General features: G+C 31.3%; 1 protein-coding gene across 5 annotated transcripts; it reads right to left on the bottom strand.

Moving 5' to 3' along the window:
- Positions 1-9,101: 9,101 nt before the first annotated feature.
- On the bottom strand, positions 9,102-13,864 carry LOC105135628 (E3 ubiquitin-protein ligase MBR1-like). Of its 5 annotated transcripts, none has more exons than XM_011040601.1 (7): positions 13,550-13,864; positions 12,100-12,203; positions 10,990-11,850; positions 10,451-10,851; positions 10,163-10,261; positions 9,790-9,954; positions 9,102-9,619 (listed from the first exon to the last, which is right to left on the bottom strand). In XM_011040601.1, the coding sequence occupies exons 3-7, from the start codon at positions 11,831-11,833 to the stop codon at positions 9,473-9,475; spliced, it is 1,656 nt and encodes a 551-aa protein (XP_011038903.1). In that variant the 5' UTR covers positions 11,834-11,850; positions 12,100-12,203; positions 13,550-13,864; the 3' UTR covers positions 9,102-9,472. The 5 variants fall into 5 exon arrangements, with proteins under 5 accessions (XP_011038903.1, XP_011038902.1, XP_011038905.1 ...); XM_011040600.1 differs by having other exon boundaries at positions 10,990-11,847; XM_011040603.1 differs by lacking the exon at positions 13,550-13,864 and adding an exon at positions 12,283-12,527 and having other exon boundaries at positions 10,990-11,847.
- Positions 13,865-22,023: the final 8,159 nt, after the last annotated feature.

Here is a 22,023-nt window from a genome sequence, read left to right as displayed (position 1 = left end):
TTGAAATAATAGATAAACACAAGACGAAAGCTAGCAACGACCATCAAGCATGCGATAAAATTATAATAATAATAATAATAATAATAATAATAATAAGCATTGAATAATACTGATCGAGGAAAAAACATGAACCTTGGTTGTCCAAATTAAAATTACAACTACTGATCAGTACTGAAATTATTCGTACAAACATCTGATAAAATTATAAAACTACTATTAGAGAAATCATTTTTTTTTTCTTGGAATGCATTCAATGTGAGTAGACAATCCAGAACAAAAAAAAGAAAACAACAAGAATTTTAATTTTTTTTACTAAAAGTAGAGAAATCATTTTTTTTTTCTTGGAATGCATTCAATGTGAGTAGACAATCCAGAACAAAAAAAACAACAACAAGAATTTCAATTTTTTTTTACTAAAAGTTTTTTTTTTTTATGTTTTCATGACATTTCTAAACGAAAAATACTTTGAACCGCAATCACTACCATAATTCTAATCAAACTCTTAATCTTGTTGTACCAAACATAATTCTAATCAAACTTTCAATCATGCTGTACCAAATCTACCTGAATAGGATAGGAATATATATAGTATTTACTAGTTTTTCTTTACCTGTAGTATGCTTCATGTTGGATATGTTTTTCTGATCTTAAACAAAATATAAAGATATTAGAAAATAAATATATATATCAGATATATAGTATTTACTAGTTTTTCTTTACCTGTAGTATGCTTCATGTTGGATATGTTTTTCTGATCTTAAACAAAATATAAAAATATTAGAAAAAAATAACATTTTAAAGCACCAAAGTATTGACATATTGCGCCGGAGAAATTTTAACCAAATATACAAAAAATCAAGTAAAATATGAGTTTCTAAAAAATAAAAAAATTCTAGACTTGCGTGATTAAGTCATTTGGGTTTCATAAACTTGTATAATCTAATAATATATATAAAAAAGATAACCTTAATTTAATAATATAAAAAACCAAGTAAACCCGAGTAAATCATCTAAACACGAGTTAATCATTTAAATTCTCAACCTCTAAAGTCTTAGACTCGAGTTCAATAAAGAAACCAAACTCCCAACCAATTTAATGTTCATGGATGAAATAAGAATAATAAAAAAAAATCCTAGACTCAGGTCATTGAGCAACTAGTTTAATAAGTTTGATTATTTTAATAATATATAAAAACAACTTTAATTTAATAATATAAAAACTAAGTTAACTCGGGTGAATATCTTGAACCCAAGTTAATCTCTTAAATGCACAATACATGAAATCTAATACTCGAGTTTAATAAAGAAGCTCAATTTCTAACAACACAAATGTTGAAAAATAAAATGGAGAAAAAAATTCTATTTAAAATTTTTTTCAAAGAAAATAATAAAAAGAATGATGATCAAACTTGTTGGGAAAAAACTGATGGAGGATAAAATTATAAAAAAAAAAAGAAGCAAAATCAACAACACAAATGTTGAAAAATAAAATGGAAAAAAAAATCTATTCAAATTTTTTTTAAAAGAAAATAATAAAAAAATGATGATCAAACTTGTTGGGAAAAAATTGGAGAATAAAATTACAAAAAAAAAATTATCTCGAATAAAAAAACATATAAAAGAATAGGGATCAAACATGAGAGATGAAAAAACTAAAGGAGGATGAAATTAAAATAATATTTAATTTAAAATAATTAATTGAAATAAAAAAAATGTAATTAAAATAAGAGAGAATAAATCTCAAGAAGAAATAAATCGAAGGGCCATTGTGATTTTTTTTAGGGGTAGCACATAAATTGAGGCGGAGAGAGGAAAAAAAAATCCAATGGAGCCGAACCAGTTGGAATTACAATACATGCACCGTCCATATAGGTAGCCGCCGCAAAGATGAATTGAAAAACACCTTGGAAAGCCATTTTTTCCCACCATAAGCTACTGCACTCGTCCCTTGAATGTGATAGGGTGACTACCACTTTTTTTTTATATATTTTTATTAATGAAAATACTAATTTTCCCCTAATAACGCATGACAATTATAAAAGTATTAATAAGCCCCTAAAGAGTGGAGTAGATTTTTTTAATTTGAAAGGCATTATAGTCATTATACTTTGCTTAAAAAAGTGAAAAGTTCAATGAGCCCTGCATCAAAGTTAACCAATCCTTTTCCTTTAAGGGCAATGAAGTAATTCCATTGTACCAAAACATGGAAAAAGAGTTTTGTGAAATAATGTCTAATAAATTTTGTGAAAGGACTCTATTTTTGTTCTAGAATGAAGACAATTATATCGCCATAAAGGAGTGGATTAACTGTTTTCTAATATTATCAAATAATGAAATTTAATTCAATTAAACACAGTAACCAACAATATAAATAAAGTATTTAAAATAAATAGGCTAGGGGGAGAACTTGCAAACTTGAATTTTTAACATAGTTCGGCAAACCTACATCCACACCTCAAGTACCAAACTGGTATTGAGTATTGTATTCCTTCACTAGTTCGAGTTCAAGAGTATAATAATCAATTGATGAATCTATACCAATATCTTTACACCACTTGAAGATATATCATCTACAAGATTTTTTCTTAGTAAAAATACTTCACAAATGCCAAAAGTTTTTACCTAGCTCTTAGAGGTTTACAAGAATGATTTTGTTATCACAATTAACTCTTTCAATAGAGTGAATAATACAATTCAAATTTTTAATATTTCTATATCTCACAAGATAACATTTAAAGGACTTTAAGGTGTTTAAATGTAGTGAAAATAAAATTAAATACTCTTATGTTGGAATATAAAGGTTGTAATAGTACCAATTAGACTACAATCAAAGCTTGATAAATTTATAGTGTTTTTGTACTTAAAATAGCTTGTATATCATATAGGTTTGGATTCTCTTTTTAATCTTACAATTAGGCAAGATATATATACGTATGTATGTATGTATGTATGTATGCTTTTAGCAAAAAATAGTTGTTTATAATTGTTAAAGTCTCACTAACGGCTAAAACGATCGACTGGTTCAAACAAAATTATAGATTTATTAGTTTTTAACTAGGTGAATTCTTAGAATTGTCTATATCTTTTTATCAATCCTTTTAAATGTATGCATGCTGAAAAATATGTGCATTCATTTTAATTTGTATTATCAAAGTGAGATTTAAGATTTACATAAAGCACTTAAATGAGCACTTAATTCTAAGTCATCAATATGCTTTCTTCTTGAACTTCTTGGTTTCTTTATGAAATTCTTTATGCTTGTTGATATAATATTTGTAAAATTTAGTTTAAAAGTTATTCTCAACTAAGCATACTATTAGTCCAATTTTCATATTATTGTTATTATCAATATGTGTGTGCGCACACGTGTGTGTGTGTGTGTGTGAGAGAGAGAGAGAGAGACAGAGAGAGACCTTCCAATTACCTCTTGTCATAACCCATTTTTGGGTTATTCTCCAAAATATTTATCTTTTTTTTCTTTTCAAAATAAAAATATAATAATAATAGCAAGAAGACTGATATTTTGGAAAAACAAAATAGGCTGAGTAGGATTCTAAATATATAGAAAAATTAAGTTGTAATTTTGAATGGAATCAGGAGTATAATTATACCCTATTATACTTAAAACTGAAGAAACAATGCAGATTTAAGGTGAAATTAAATCATTATTGGATTAATTTACATAAAAATTAAGTCTAAGGACATAATTAGATATTTAATATAAGCCAAATTAAAAGTTTAATTATGTTTAAGAATTAATTAGGGTTCAATTAAAGGATTTAATTAGGTGCAATGACTTAATTATACTTCAAATAAGTCAATTTAATTTTATTAAGGGCTTAATTAATGAGAAATTAAGTTTGGGAGCCTAATTTGGGCTTAATTGAGAATATTAAAATTTTAGGAGACCAAATTTAATTTTTACAAAGTCGGTTGGTTTAAATCATGGGTAAAATCACAAATAAAATTAAATCAAAGTTCTGAAGAAATTCATAGCTAAGGTCTATTTTGAAAAAAACACTGAACTCTGGGGACTCGATTGATTCAGTAGTGAAATTAAAGAGATTTGAAAGTTTAATGGTTAATTAATAACTAAATTAAAGAAATTCAAGACTAAGAACAAATGTGAAAATGGTGCTAGAATTCAGGGTTGATATTGAAGTTTAACAGGCGCAAAATTGTATAAAATTAAAAATTTGTAGCTAATCAGAAGTGTAATTGAGAGATATCACAAATCAAAAGACTAAATTAAACTTTACCAAAGCAACATAGTTTTGATTACTGTTCATTTTCTTCTTAAATTTTCATTGAAAAAAACTACCTAGTGTGCTACTTTTTAGAAACATTTAATACTTCATCTCTCCACCAAATTTGACAAAACTTGCACGAAAATATTCATCTGACATCTGACTATATCCGGTATGGTCCTTTCTGACTGATTAACACCATAGTGATTGTGGAGCCAACCTAAATAGGCTAACTCAGACAGCCTTCAACTACCAAACTTGACAATTCATGATGCCCACTTTGGGCCAATGGTTAAGATCTTTCGGGGCTGAATCAAGGGCCAATATTTGATATCATTAAAGATAAAATGTCTCTTTTCCACCCCCTATAAATATGAGTGGATTTCATGTCTTGAATAGGAATAAAATTGAGTGCAAAATTGATAAAAAAAAAAACTTTCCTCACCAACTTTTTTCTTTTTGATATCAATTATCTCTTTTCTTTCCTTCTCTTTGTCATGCCTTCAGCCTCGACAACCTCGCAGAAGCCATTCTACTCCACCAATTCACCCTCTTCTCCTTCAACAACCAATTCCGCTCTACCGCCAACTTTTTTTTCTTTTCTTTTCTCTTTCAATAACCAATGCCAACCACCAATTCCTCCATCGGCACCACCATTAGCCTTACATCGGCCTCCCAGGCCACCAGGCAAGCTTCCTGACATCAGGTGATCCTCTCTCCTTGTTGTAGCCATAACCACTGCATGCAGAACATGAATTCGTTTTGCACACATAAGTTAAATTAATTAATATGATTGCTGAGCGAGGCCAGGAATCATGTAGATCATGGGTTAGACCTGTTTTAGCTAACCTAGATGGTTAGGCTAGATTCAGCCCAAATAATAAAAAAAAAAAGAGACCAGGACTGCTAGGCTTGTCGGCCCAGCCCGAGCAGGCTGGGTTCGGCCTAAATGGTTAGGTCGGGCCCAACCTAATGTATTTAATAATAATATAATAATATTAAAAAAATAAATTTTATTCCAAATTTTTCAAAAGGTAGTTTAAAAATATTCATGGGCACTTTCACATATTTTTCCAATCATTTTGCACAATATTGGATTGTATATTTACATTGTAAGATATATATTCAGTATTAAAATGCCCGGTTTTTTTTTAAATATTTTTTTTTCAAATTTTAAAAATTCAAAAAAATCTCAAAAAAGTTTCAAATTAATTTCCTCTTTCAAAAAACAAAAAAAAAATTTGTTTCATGCTTATAATCGAATCCTAAAAGTTTTCCAAGCATATTTTCATAAACAAAAAAAAAATTGCATCTTTCTCATGTTTTTATAAATGCAAAAAAAAAAATGAATATAGTAACTAGTTTATTGTTATCCATTAGGGTTTGTCCAAAATATCAAAAACTCTTTACCAATCATTTTGTTCACTTTATATTTAAATTGTTAGGGTTTAACTATAGACTTTAATACTTAAGGGTGTAAAACTACACAGTAGAGTATACCCTCAAAATTAAAGATACACAAACAAAAAATATAAATAAATAAATGCGATACTAAAATTTAAACTTTAGAGCAATTAGGATTTAATCTAATAAAAAGAGACTCTCTCACGAAAAAAGATTTACCTTGAATCTTAGAAAAAGACCATGAAATAGAAAACACGACATAAAAAAAATAATTAAACAACATGCAGCTTATCTTAGGCAAGGTACATTGGGAGTGATGTGTTTTTCCCTTACACAACCAATCCCTTACTCGGACTTCCGTAAACCATAAGTTTCATAGTAACCATAATATTAGATGGTGACTCCTGAACTTCATAATCATAATTTTATAATTAAGCCAGAAACTCATTTCCAACATCCCTCTTAGGAGGTAAACACCGTCGTCGATCGAAACCCTCACGACACCCCTCTGTTGAAAGTTATATATTCTTTAAGTAAGAGATTACTTTGCAGCCAACTAGTTGGGTACACGTAGCATTGATTTTATTCATGTAAAACATATCTTTTAGTAATAAAGGTTTTCTTTATTTTTAATATTTAATTATATTTGATTGATGAATCTAATGTTTGATTAATGGATCTAGAGTAAAGATAAAATCCATTGAACAAAAATGTTTTGCATAGGAAATTATAAAGCTGTTATAATTATAAGATTCCTATTGTATCAAAGCATCGTTCCTAAATGTTCCTGATCAATGTTCTACTAAGATTGATATTAATTATAGCTATTGAGATCGATGCATGTTATATTCATTCATTTATAAAAAGAAGCAGTTGCTTTCATAAACTTAGGTATCATAGATACCTGAAACTAGTATGCAGGTATTTGTCAAATGAAATGTACATTAAATTGGCCTATAAGAGAATTCCATGTGGAGAGATCACCTATATCTATGAAAATGCTCATGTGATAGTGGTGTACATGATCCTTATATTTGAGATCATTATGTTATCTTATATATGAAGTGTTATGTTTTGATCTAACCACATGTTTTCATAATCAAGGGTAATAAACAAGCATATATTAGGTATAACATAAATTATATAAAGATATTTAAGTAATTAAGAGAAGATTCATCACCCTCGATGAATTAAAAAAAATGTTTTATCTGTTCTCAAATAATATTGATTATGAAATTCTTAATCATGGTGGAATGAGATTTGAAAAGAGTTTCAAATCTTATTCAAATAATTAATAACTATAATATTGAGAAATAAAATGATTTAACAAAGTAGATATATTTTATGCTATAATATCTAAATTGAAACATTTTTAATGAAGTGATGATAATTACACATAGAAACTGGTCACTGAAACGTTAAGTCAAACTATTTATGATTATCCTAATATTTAGAGGATTATGACAGGTTACAAGATATTATACTTGATTTTTAAACATAGATCAATTCATTTTTGAATTAATAATAAATTAAATTGTTTAATTTATTTAATCTTATTTTATTTGGAATTATAATTTATATTTAGACCAACTTATTAGAAAACCTAAATAGATCACACACATAAGAACTATTAAATTAAAATGAAATGATAAATTAAATATGACTTGATTGTAAATAAATTTTAGAAATTAAGGACTAGAATGTAATTAATATAGAGGATTATAATTCTAGATCTAAAAACAATCAAGTAAATACTTACTTGATTGAATAAATTTTTGAAATTAGTCTAAAATAATATGTGTGATTTTATTTAAGGGGCAAATTGATATTTTATTATTTATAGTATTTTTAGGTTTTCCCGTAAAGAGAAAGTTATGCCTTTTATTTCTCTAAGAAGAGTAGAATATAATACAGGAACATCTAAAACATATACAAAAAAAGGTTAAAACTCTAAGGTATAGTAATTTTTTTCCTCCTAAAAGGGTTTAGGAGATTTTTCACTTATAATTTATATGAATTACCCTCCTAAAAGGGTTTAAGAGATTTTTCACTTATAGTTTATATGAATTACCATTAGAGATCGGACACTTAAATAATTTGTGGTTTGTAGCAAACCAACTTTGAAGAAAATATTCAAACTAAAAAGAATATTTAATCTTTAGATAATTTTCGCATAAACTCTAAATAACTTTAGATCTATTTAACAGGATTATTGGGATATTTGGGACTCCTAAAAATTCAGATTTATTATTTTTCACTATATATATATATTTCAGAAAACCAAACAAGTTCTCAGTTCTAATTCTTTGAAACAGGTAAGCTATGTGAGGTTTGTTAAAAATCCACTCCAAAGATGTTCCACATTGCATATAACTTTAAATGCAGTAGGTCCATACCTGACATCTAAGAAATTAGTAAAACTATAAAATCCCCAACTCCAAAACTTTCTAAGCAACTTATCTTTACACATTAAAAGACACAATGTTTGGCACTCCTAAAAACTGGTGCATCACAGAAGAAGAATACGCAGAAAGTATTTTGTAATGTAACTACAAAGCATTATGGAAATAGTTCATCATTATGAAGAACATTATGTTTGTTCTCCTAAAGCATGGACAGTGGCCTGATCACTTGTGCAAAACCCAAAATTTATATCTCAAACCTAATCACATTTGTCATGATTGAAATGTAGAGCTTTCAACATCGAAAGCAGCACAAAAGCAATGATCACTTGTGCAAAACCCAAAGTTTTGTTTTCCTATACATGTAATCACATCATAGACAACACCATCAGCCACCCAATTCAGCTTAATTCACCTACATCCCACCCTTCATCTTCATCAAGTCTCAAAAAAGGAGGCTTCATCAAGGGTTTTTTTTTTTTGGTCTTGGTACAAGATTATCTGTAGCCTAGATAGAACCAAGATTCCTGAACGACATAAATAAACTTACTAAACAACCCTAATGCTTGTTGAATTTGTAGTACTTCGTTTTGACAGCCAAAGAATACTATGGAATAAAAGTGCAAAAATCCAGAGGAAATCAAATAAGAAACTCACCTCAAGACTGCCTCTTGAAATTGCAGTAAAGCACCAAATAAATAGAGTTATTTATATTGCGATTATAGTTCATAAAGTTAGAATAGAATATCTTTTTGAGAGCAAGAACTATACGAGTGAAAACCTTCCTTGCTAGCTATTCTAGAGAGCATGAACATGGATGCTCTGAGAAAAAGCAGCTAACCAATTCCTTAATAAGCACATCAAAGTAACCAGGTAGGCCATTCAACAATTCAATCAACCATGCCAAATATCTTGAACATCATGAACCAAAAGGAGAGATGGGTGGTGGACAAAGCTGCTGAGCATTCCTAAGCAAACATAATATCATCGAATACAAACCGATAGAAAAACCAGCGTGCACTTATAAAAAAAAATTCAGAAACCTCAGTTCAAGGAAAAGCAGACCATTCTATCCATCAGATTGATGATCCAACATTCCAATACTGTGCATCTCAAAATACAAAGGGAGCCGGAATGGCACGTTAACTGAAAGTTAATGATACAGCACACGAAATCTATAATGAATGTCTGTACAGGTTTTGATACATTCAGAGCCAACAAATAAATGACTTCGTGTGACAGTTAGTCGTATATTTGCAAGTGCATGTACAAAATACATGTACCAAAATATCAACGTTGTTATAATAAACAAATTAAGAGAGAAAGAACTGGCTGTGCTTTGAATGCTCACCCATAAAGCTGTCACCCCTTTCCTCCGCTTTATTTTTCCTATTATTTTATACAAGCAGGATCACCACCTTAAAAATCCTTTCCTTCCATGGTTAAGGCTTCAGATTTGCAGATGGGGCAGACATTCTTCAAGCGTAGCCACTTCTTCAAGCAATCTGCATGATACTCGTGTCCACAATCAAGAGATGCAATTTTCTCCTTACTCTTATAATCATCCTGGAAAACACAAAATATCAATATAAATTCCATGCATTGCGTGAAGGAGAGAAGATAACATTTCAGTCAATGTATAGAAAACAGGTGACAAAATTACAAGGCATTCTGAAAAATTGAGCACAATTCAAAAATGTCCAAATACTAAATTCACAAGGTAGCTTTTATAATACCTGGCAAATAATGCAAGAATCAGCTTCTTGATCCATACAAGATACTTCCAGATTGATTGAATAAGGAGATGATAAATAAGTTCTTGTTTTTAATTGACTTCTGATAGTTGCATCTGATAAGCCAGTATTTACATTACCAATACGCTCCCCAAGCGCAAGAAGCTCCTGTAGACAGAAATTTCATGCTATAAAATATAAGTGGGCACAATTCCAGGTTTCTCATATCAGATGCTTAAAATTAAGACATCCATTCATCTAGACAATCCAAACCCAACTGGGTGCTCTTTCATATTCTCCTTACTACTGATTACATCACCATCTAGCTTAATTGCATGTTAAAAGAAAGATTGTTGTCAAAGTAACTCAAGCTTACCTCATAAGACATGTCCTCTATATCCAAGCGCATATCTCTGTGGTGGTCAGCATAATTCTCTACTTCATAATAGTCAGGGAACCCTAGTATCGCTACCCCCTATACACATGAATCAGAAATATTTTAACCACTTTATTAACATAAGAAATACAGTTAATGGAAGATAGAAGTACGTAAAACAAAGGGACCGTTTTCACCAATAAAATCCTTATGAACCAAAGATAACCACTCATAATAATAAATGATGGAAAAGAAATAGCAGAAATGAAAATGAAGATGGGAACTTGCATCTGTTGGCAACACTCTCAAGCGAGGGAGGTTGCGATGTCTTAGTGTGGTCTCGTGTGCAACTCCCTCATGGTGAGGCCTGTACATTCGAAGGCCAGTTGGTTGAACAGATCCCGGATTCCTAAGTCCAATATCTAAACCATCTTGAGAGAGATTCATAGTGCTTTGAGAGGCATTGGCTGTAGGAACTCTGAATGAAGCTGCTGGTGCTTGAGGAAGAATATTAATATTGTGACCTCTAATTCCTTGAATTGCTGGAGACAGGTGATGAAAATTATGGTGCTGAGGGTTTACTGGAGAAGGATGCGAGAAACTGGCATTACTTCTGTTGCTAGCTGGCTCATGATACCGCTGTGGACCCATGCTCCCAGTTTCTATAGGAACTCCATTGACATTGTTCCCTACAAGAAAATGAAACAAGGAGCTTAATATTTCCACGACTGGCCCATTTGTGGTACTTAAAACAAATTCCAAGAAAACAGGATTCGTCATGCACAAAGAGACCAAAGAGTAAAAGTAATGAGGAACATAAAAGTTACCGTGTATATAAGGAATAGTAGGGGTCTGAGTCCATACTGAAGTGCCTGCATCAGTAGAACCATTGCTTAAGTGTTGATCTAACCAGAGAGAGCCACCTGGCTGATAGGGTTGGCCCAAATAGTTTCCTTGAATAAAATGGTTCGGGTTATGTGTCAAGGCAGGATCGAGCCCCACAGAACCTAATCTATTCCTCACACTTCTTTGAGATCCTACTTCCCTGATTGATGAAGCACTGGTCCCCCTGTAATGTGGCGGGGTGAATGATGTAGCATCCATCAGAGAAACCCCCTCGGGATGCCTTGTATTCATTGGGGGAACTGAGGAACTAGAGCTTGCTGAGGCATTCAGATGGTGGAAATTCCCTGGATTTCCTTCAGCATTCTTTCTCTTGTATGAACTTCTGGCATTATCCATGAAGTGACTATTTGTTCCATACTCATCAGCAGAAACTCCAATCACTCCATAATTGTTGGATGAAGATAATTGATCACAAGATGCATGACTGATAGGAATACCAGAAGATGGCGTCATGTAAGGAACATAGAAGTTGGGTGCAGTAGCAACACTTAAATCAAGATTTGGGCTGTGATACTGAGGATGAGGATGAACACCATGGTATTGGGGCATCCCATAAAACATAGCACCATCATAACGATCAGCTAGATGGGCATCACGATTGATAGTGTTCCCTGAAGCTGTTAACATGGTAGGAATATCAGGTGGTCGGAAGTTTGTAACCCCCCCTAGAAGAATGCAGGACTCAGGATGTAGATATCCCTGGCTTTGTTGGTCCATTTCTAAATCAATCATCTGATTGGTGCATAGCATGTTTCTTTGTCCCATATCTCAAATTATACCAGCTTCATAGCCAAGATATTAGCATAAAGATGTTAGAATTGGTTGGAATGATAAGCTGTGCTATAAGTTGTCATTGAAAGATGGAGTGCGAAAACAATACAATAATGATCCACCAACCAGAACAAGGATGGCATCTGTAATGAATACATATGCATATGCATATTCGAATATATATAAACCAAGAAAGCAATACAAAATAGCATCTCGGAAATTAGGAATGCATGATGGAAGATATTAAATAATACACTTAACAACATTGCATATCAAGCAAAATGCACAAATTCCATCCATTTATGTACACAATTCATTCTCATCAATTTAACACCATTTATACTACAGCTTACTGAAAAGCATCCTGTTTCAGAAAAACATCATACATGAGACCAAAAGATTCCCATGTTATTGTCATTTCAATGTTAAATTGCAAAGCATACCATGGAATGCCACATCAATGCATCAATCTGATGTGAGGTATGACAAGAGAGAAGAAGAGACAGGGCGGACAGAGAAGATCCCAGATACAAAACAAGAATGAGACGTGAGAACAATACCACAGTGAACAATGAGAGAGAGCACGTGTACGAGAGAGATGTACAACTGCTGCAACTAAGATGGCAGTATAACCCACTTCAAGATTGCTAGAAAGCCTTTGGATGAAAGACTTTACATCTATCCTAGATGATGACACTTACCTCACTAATGCAGAAAGTCTGCAGAACTTTTTCTCACTGACATCTAAAATGGAGCTGCACTCCAAGTCTCATCACAACTGAAACTCAAGATGCAATGAACTCTGGCTTCTGAAATACCTTCTCTAAAGGAAAAGACCCCTAGGTCAAAACAAAATGCAAAGCCTCCAAAGAGTACAAGCAGAACATTCTCAATAGTGACAAATACATGCAACCTCAATGCAATCAGCCCAGCCCCACAATTGAAAAGCAGGTCCCATTTCTTCTTGTGCAGCATAAGATTCATGCACCAAATGGATGCCAAAACAAGATGTTCAAGCAAATCAACCTTAGAAATCATAGGAATCCTGAATCCTCCAATAAATTTGAGGCGGGAATGTTAGAGACCTATACATTTTATTCTCTCTACTCTATGTCAATTTAAGCCCCAATCTTTAATTCCTCTTCTAGGAAAACTTTCAAATTTACCCCATAAGAACAATTACCAAACCCTCTGGACAAGATTTGAAAGTAAAAACAAAACGGAATAAACAAAAAAAGTAAGATCAGTATGCTGCCAGATAACATGTCATGCAAATATCAAACCAACTTTTCATCCAAAAATGACCAACCATTGAAGCAACTCTACAGGACAATATTATAATCGAAGGTTTTTCCTCTTGATTTAGCAAATTTTGGTGCCACAAAATCTAGGAAACACGGCAAGAGGATCTCCATTCTTCAAAAGATCACTTTCATCTATCACGCCAAGTCAACTTAAACTACAACTAAAGGGAAACAGACTCCTCCATGCACCAAAAGAACTCAATATCATGCTAACAGAAAACATAGCCCCGCTTTTAATTCGATTCAATTATTTTCAAAAAAAGAAATACAAAGAGAAGGTTAAAAATCATTACCGTACACCCATAATTATTTATCAACAGAAGGTGAAAAATCCCACTAGTGGAGAAAACTGTGCATAAATTTTGAGACTTTTTTTACGAAGAAAAAAGGTAAGATGACGACGTACCTTGTGATCATGTAATTATCAACCAAGAGCAGGAATTTCACCAAAGGTTGGTTGGTGAAATTATGCAAAATAAATAATACCTGCAAAAACAAGAAAAGGATATAAAAGAAGCCAAAATTAAAGAATTGAAACCCTAGATTTCAAAATCGATTTGAAGACCAAGAAAACCAAGAATTGAGAGATAGAGAGAGAAGAAGGGAAGTCTAGAAATTGAGAGATCTCTGTGTTATGATTTGGGCGAGAGAGATAGATGGAGAGGTTGTGCTTGTGCTTTTGTAAAATATAAGGTAAGGCTGCTAAACACAGACGGACTGGGAGTTTTTTTATTTTATCTTTTTATTTTATTTTATTTAACCGTTGGCGTTGAGGTTATTACAGTCACCGTACTTGTGGGATTTTTTATTTATTTATTTTCACAATCGTCGTCGTTTAATATATATAAATATAGCTTTAACTCAACGCGTTTCGGAATAACTTGTGCTGTAAGTTTATTTCCACCAAAATACATAACACAAAATATATGGATAATAAATAATTTATGATCACCAAAATACATTAAAAAAAAGAAATGTATTATTATTATTATTATTATAAAGACAGATGATAATCATAGATTTTATGCCTCTCCAAGGCTACACACATGAAGGTAGAATATCCACCGTCATGTGTTGCAAAGTCAACTTGAATATTACTCCACTGGTATATTTGATGATTTAATAATTAATATGTAGATTTTCTTAAAATATATAAATTTATTGATATTAGTGTGGCGTGACATTGAACATTACCGTATAAACTACTCTTAAATTAGATTAAGAGAATGAAATCAAAGAATCATTTATTTATTTATTTTTATCAAAGAATCATTTATAATTTAGATATTAATTTCCAATTTAATAGTGTATTAATAGTGATTTCCTTTAATGTAAAGAAAGATCATGATAAATTATTTAATTTTCTTGGTTATAAACACAATGTAAAATAATATAATTTTTTATTTTTTAAATTATTTTTGTTATTAGTATATCAAAATAATCTAAAAATATTAATTTAAAATAAAAAATAAAAAATAATAATATTTTAAAAAATACTTTTAAAACATAAAAAAAAAAAATCCAGATTCAGGTAAACATTATTTGAAAGAACAGAACTTCAACTTGAAATCATTGAATGTTGATTTTCGTGTTTTTTTTCAATGATGGCTTGCACTTAATCAACGCATGCAATTAAAAAAAAAACAGGCGCAGCTTTGTTCATTTGCGCTAGTATTCGTAGTGGGTTCGGCACAATTACATTTCTTCACCTACTTTTTTTTATTTTTTAAGATAAATTAAGATGCATGAAAGTTAATATACAATTAAATATCAGAGTTATATCCATTATTTGGAGCTGCTTTTCGGAATTCTTTTCACCTAGTATATGATATCGGTGACGAGGGCATGATTCTGGATAAGTTGAGAAGAGAAGAAGATGGACGTAGAAGGCATGGAATGGAATAGAAATGCAGTAAAAGAACCCTAAAAAGCATATTCTTGTTCTTGGCAACGGGCAACATCGGCATGCAAAGCTGGAGATGACTCTAGTTTTTTCTGGGGTCCTTGTAATTTCTAGCCACAAAGCGTACAGGTAATGATTCCAAGGTGGATCCCACGCTTCCATGGAGGATGGATGGTCCGTCTCATAAGACAAATATATTAAATTCCTTTTTTCGACAAACTCATATCAAATCTTCAAGCTTGGATCTGCAAGTTATGCCACCATTTTCTTTCATTTGGTACACTTCAGGATTTGGAATGCATGAACAGATCCTCCACCTCTCCTTTCTTTCCCTTGTCGAGAAGGGAGAATCCTTTTTTCTTTTTTTTCTTAACGTGGTTGGTTCTGTTTGAATGCTTTGCACGACTAAGCAACGAACACAAGTGAAGTTACTTGACAACCAGAACTTGGAAGATCCATTTTCTTGCAGTTTTCCACTTGATGAGGTTTAGAATAAGAAGATTGGCTGTGCCATGATAGATTCTGTAGCTGTTTCTGTAAGGCAGGTCCTTTCTGGGGGTAAACACATGCTGTAAGCCATTCCTAAATGAGGGTGTAAAGCATTCATAAAGAACTATTTCCATGGCAATGATCAAGGTATCTTTCCTTGTCCTGCTTGTAATTTACTTAAAAATGGTAGGCTCAGACGAGACTCTTTTAACTTTCTTGTGCCAAAAACAAAGTGTGCTGGCTCTTGTCTATATACACATCATAGGCACCAACAGCCTCAACTTCCTCCACCCTTCTTATCTCTTTCCTATTCAAGTATTTAAAGAATAATATGATCAATCATTGCCAGCCAGCTTCCCCTGAAGATTCTTTATTTATCTTTTTGGTCACGGGATAGATAATTGTTCTTAATGCTTTGCACCAACAATTGTTCACGGGGAAAAGCACCAGTTACGGATGATTTAATTTGCTCCAACTTCATTATTGATTTTTTTTTTTTTAGGTTTTGGAAAATAAGCTACGACCACTTATTAGCAAGCACAAGTTTTAGGCAAGCCTCGACTTAACATATACCAAGAAGGAATTGTGAGCAAAAAACCTAAAATTCATGAAGGGATCTTTTTTTCAAACATTATTTTCCAAGTTAAGAAATATTTATCGTTTATATGGAAAAGATAATTAGATAACAGTTGGTTTTTTTAGATAATTAGATAACTTGAAGTAGAAAAAGAAGAGGGGAAGGAGAGCAAGATTTAAAAAGAAGAAGAAAAATAAAAAGAAGAAAAAGAAAAAGAAAAGACAAGAGATAGAAGTGTCATGTGTGGTCTACACACACCTTAACAATGCACTCCTTCAAAATTATATGTATAAATGTCTTTATATTTATCTCAAGTAAATTTAATTAAACATCCTACTACTACTACTACTGAGATGTTTTATTAATTAAACATCCTACTACTACTACTACTACTGATGAGATGCTTTGAAATATCAGAGTTATATCCATTATTTGGAGCTGCTTTTCGGAATTCTTTTCACCTAGTATATGATATCGGTGACGAGGGCATGATTCTGGATAAGTTGAGAAGAGAAGAAGATGGACGTAGAAGGCATGGAATGGAATAGAAATGCAGTAAAAGAACCCTAAAAAGCATATTCTTGTTCTTGGCAACGGGCAACATCGGCATGCAAAGCTGGAGATGACTCTAGTTTTTTCTGGGGTCCTTGTAATTTCTAGCCACAAAGCGTACAGGTAATGATTCCAAGGTGGATCCCACGCTTCCATGGAGGATGGATGGTCCGTCTCATAAGACAAATATATTAAATTCCTTTTTTCGACAAACTCATATCAAATCTTCAAGCTTGGATCTGCAAGTTATGCCACCATTTTCTTTCATTTGGTACACTTCAGGATTTGGAATGCATGAACAGATCCTCCACCTCTCCTTTCTTTCCCTTGTCGAGAAGGGAGAATCCTTTTTTCTTTTTTTTCTTAACGTGGTTGGTTCTGTTTGAATGCTTTGCACGACTAAGCAACGAACACAAGTGAAGTTACTTGACAACCAGAACTTGGAAGATCCATTTTCTTGCAGTTTTCCACTTGATGAGGTTTAGAATAAGAAGATTGGCTGTGCCATGATAGATTCTGTAGCTGTTTCTGTAAGGCAGGTCCTTTCTGGGGGTAAACACATGCTGTAAGCCATTCCTAAATGAGGGTGTAAAGCATTCATAAAGAACTATTTCCATGGCAATGATCAAGGTATCTTTCCTTGTCCTGCTTGTAATTTACTTAAAAATGGTAGGCTCAGACGAGACTCTTTTAACTTTCTTGTGCCAAAAACAAAGTGTGCTGGCTCTTGTCTATATACACATCATAGGCACCAACAGCCTCAACTTCCTCCACCCTTCTTATCTCTTTCCTATTCAAGTATTTAAAGAATAATATGATCAATCATTGCCAGCCAGCTTCCCCTGAAGATTCTTTATTTATCTTTTTGGTCACGGGATAGATAATTGTTCTTAATGCTTTGCACCAACAATTGTTCACGGGGAAAAGCACCAGTTACGGATGATTTAATTTGCTCCAACTTCATTATTGATTTTTTTTTTTTTAGGTTTTGGAAAATAAGCTACGACCACTTATTAGCAAGCACAAGTTTTAGGCAAGCCTCGACTTAACATATACCAAGAAGGAATTGTGAGCAAAAAACCTAAAATTCATGAAGGGATCTTTTTTTCAAACATTATTTTCCAAGTTAAGAAATATTTATCGTTTATATGGAAAAGATAATTAGATAACAGTTGGTTTTTTTAGATAATTAGATAACTTGAAGTAGAAAAAGAAGAGGGGAAGGAGAGCAAGATTTAAAAAGAAGAAGAAAAAGAAAAAGAAGAAAAAGAAAAAGAAAAGACAAGAGATAGAAGTGTCATGTGTGGTCTACACACACCTTAACAATGCACTCCTTCAAAATTATATGTATAAATGTCTTTATATTTATCTCAAGTAAATTTAATTAAACATCCTACTACTACTACTACTACTGATGAGATGCTTTGTAAAAATATTAGCTAATTAATTTTTAAAGTTTACAAAAACTATATAAATTATCCTATTATTTATTTTTTTCATGATAAAAAGCATATCAATCTCAATATACTTTGTTTTATTATGTTGAACTAAATTATAAGTAATATTAATGACAGCTTTGTTATCATACAACCAAAAAATAGGATTATCACTTGTTATTCTTAGTTCTTTCATGAGATTTTTAAACCATAATGATTCACAATATTCATATGTTATGGACCTATATTCAGCCTTTACACTAGACTTTGTCACCCCTATTTGTTTCTTACTTCTTATATAGAGATCCAAGCTAGTCAATGTCAATAAAGACTCCTATCATTATATGGCCATTATTAGAAAATAGGAATCCCTTTTCTAGGAGTGATGAGCGAGTATCATGCATAAATTAAATAACCTCATTGACTGAATAAATTATGTCTGTACGAATATGAGATAAATAAATCAACCTTTTAACTAATTATTGGTATCTTTCTTTGTCCACTAGCTTGTCTACATAACCTTTGAGATGATGGTTGGTTTTTATAGGAGAATTAATAGGTCTGCATTCTAATATTTCAATCTCTGTAAGTAATCATGAATATACTTTTTTAAGAAATAAAGATATTCTTATTTGATCGAGAAACTTCAATTCCAAATAAGTATCATGATTCTTATTTGATCGAGAAACTTCAATTCCCAATTTTCTCAAATCCTTGATCTCAAATCTCTAAGCAAGGTAATCATTAAACATGGTGATTTATTTATAATCATTTTTTGTCACCATAATATCATTAACATATATAATGAGAGTTGTGGTCTTACAATTGTAATGTTTGATGAATAAAATGTGATATGCATTACTTTATTTATACCAAAAAACTAACAATAACTTAACTAAATTTATCAAACCATCTTGTGGAGATTGTTTTAGCCTATCAAGGCTTTTTCTCAGTTTACAAACTCTTATTTTTGTTCTTTTTCAAGCAAAACTAGGAGATATCTCCATGTAAACTTTTTCTTTCAAATCTTCATGTAAAAAGGCATTATTTACATCTAATTGTTGTAAAGCACATCCGAAATTTATAACACAAAATAAAAGAATTCGTATAGAGTTTTTTTTTTACCATTAAAGCAAATGTCTCCTGATAATTAATGTCAATGAAGCCTTTTACTACTAGTCTTATTTTGAACTGCTCAATAGCTCTATTAGGTTTGTGTTTAACAATAAAGACCCATTTACTTCCTATTGTTTTCTTCCCAATAAGAAAAATGGTAAGCTTTCATACGTCATTCTTTGCCAACGCATTAATTTCCTCCACCATAGTTGTTTTCTAATTTGGGTCACCTAAAGCTTGTTTCCAATCAAATGGAATTGATATAGAAAACAAAGAAGATACAAATGCTCTATATGAAGGAGATAAGTCCTACAAAATAAAATTAGATATAAGATACTTAATACAATTTTGAACTCCTTTCCTATGATTTATAAGAAAATCATTAACGTTAGAATTATAAATTAGAGACTCGGGAACATGGATAATAGACATACCAGAAGAAGAAGATTGTGACATTGAGTCAAAGGTTGGTTACTAGCTTGGTAGAGAATGCAAAATAGCTTTATTTATTGGCTTTCTCCATGAAAAATTCAAGATCTTCTTTTCTCCATCTTTTAAGCTATTATATCTTTCTTTTTATTCCTTACTACTAGTCCCCACCTCTTTCTTCTCTTCTATAAAATTATCATTTTTCTTTCTCCCCCTCAATTTCATCTTTTGAATCAAGTTTAGACATCCATAAATAAGATAATAACAAAGTCATATCTTCCTTAAAAGTTCATAAAAAAGATAATGACATAGAAAAATCTTCCTTCATACCACATATATCACTCTTCCCTGAAGATATGACTTAGTGAAATAGGTTTCACTCTCATAAAATGTCACATTTATACTAATAAATGTTTTCCTATTAAAAGGATAAGAACATTTGAAATCTTTTTTAGTGATAAAGCACTTGATAAATACATATCTTAAAGCTCTAGGATCTAATGTTTTAATTGTTTTGTCAATCGTCTTGAACAAAAAATATACAATTAAACACTTTGGAATGAATTATAAAGTAGTAAACTCCTTATAGAAGATCTACATGAGGTTTAAAACCCAAAACTCTCAAAGATATTCAATTGATAAGGTATATTGTAGTAAAAATTGCGTCAACCCAATAGGATTTTAAAACATTTATTATGAATATAAAAGATCTTGCAACTTCTAAAAAATATCGATTCTTTTGTTCAACCACACCATTCTAATTTAGTGTATCTATACAACTTGTTTGGTGAACAATATCATGATCAACGGGACAACTCTGAAAGGTTCCATCCATATATTTTATACCATTATCATCTCTTAAAACTTGTATTTTAGTATTGAAATATATGCATATCATTTTATGAAATTATGGAAACTCAAGTGGTGCAGTTATAACAATCAATTAAGGTAACAAATCATTAAAAAAACTAGATAAGAAAACAATTTGACTCATAATGAATAGTTGCAAAAGGTGTAATACCTCTCTTATTAATAGGTGAACAAATAACACATGTGTGCTTTACAAATTCACATGCATCACATAATAAATTCTTCACATTGCAATATTTGGACAGAGTTGAAAGGATTCTATTGAAGAATATAAAAAAAAGATGTCTTATACAATTATATCATTCATATAACCATTGTTGAACAGTTATCAAAGAATCAAGTTTTAAAGCATGTTTAGCTATACTTGACCCCATCATATTAACAAAATCCATATTCTATAGATATAACTCATTTTTTCCACTCTACTATAGTTAATCACCTTCCTCATCTTCAAGTTCTTAAGCACACAATAGTTTGAAAAAAAATGAGACTTTACCATTAAAATCTTTTGTTTTTTTTACTAATAGATAGCAAATTATTAGAAAAATAAGGAACATGAGGAATTGAAGATAAAGGGCAACGTAGGAGTGCATTAAATTGAACCTTTTTCAGACATAGAACATATAGAATCATCTATATAAACTTTATCTTTATTTAAAGAAAGAAAATTTTTTAAAAAAAATGAAAACTATGTGATCATTTGTTCCTGAATCTATAACTTATGGACTAGAATAAATTATGGTGGAAATATTCAGAGATGTGATATTTATACTTGTATGAGCAAAATTGAATGATTAATTGGAAGGAGTTTTAAGCTTGGACATTAAATGGCCAAGGGTTCACAACTCCTCTTTGAAAGGAGTAAAAGAACTTTAGTCTCCACCTAAAACTATAATTTCAGTCACCTCAAATATATGAGCTTGTGATTGGGTAGGTCCAACCATTTTTCCTTTATGTCTCCCAGTAAGATGCCCTTGAAGTTTCTAACATGTTTCTCTAGTGTGTTTAATACACCCACAATAATCACATTTTAGTTGCTCTTTGTTTGAAACTCTTTAATCACTAAACTAAATTTGTCTTTTGTTATTCTATTTAGAAGAATGGATAACCATGGTTGATCTTTTCATAAGAGCTATTGGCCCAACGTTTGTTATATGGGTTGAGGAGAAAAGCTTAAGGGAATCAAACATTGTACTATCTATGTATCAGTATTTGCAACCCGAGTTATTAAGCTTGTAGAGATGTTTCAACACCTAATGCCCTAAAATCAACTAGTCTGGAAGTCATTAGCCAAAAGCTTGTTACATGGGTTAAAGATGCATTGTGTTTTAAGTTACATGTATTTATATTTAAAAAAAAAAAAGAAACAAAAATCCTAACATAAGAAAATTAACTTTAAACATTAGAACAAAAATTTTGTTTTCTTCTAAGTAAAGCACCATAACTATATGTTGATATATTGAGCACAAAAGAAAAGTTTATTAATATCTTGTTTAAGAGGTATTGAA

The sequence above is a fragment of the Populus euphratica genome, unplaced genomic scaffold (genome assembly GCF_000495115.2).
Source record: "Populus euphratica unplaced genomic scaffold, PopEup_1.0 scaffold47.1, whole genome shotgun sequence".
Lineage (NCBI taxonomy): Eukaryota > Viridiplantae > Streptophyta > Magnoliopsida > Malpighiales > Salicaceae > Populus > Populus euphratica.
The sequence above is the reverse complement of the archived record's forward strand: the minus strand, read 5'-3'. Positions and strand labels throughout refer to the sequence as shown.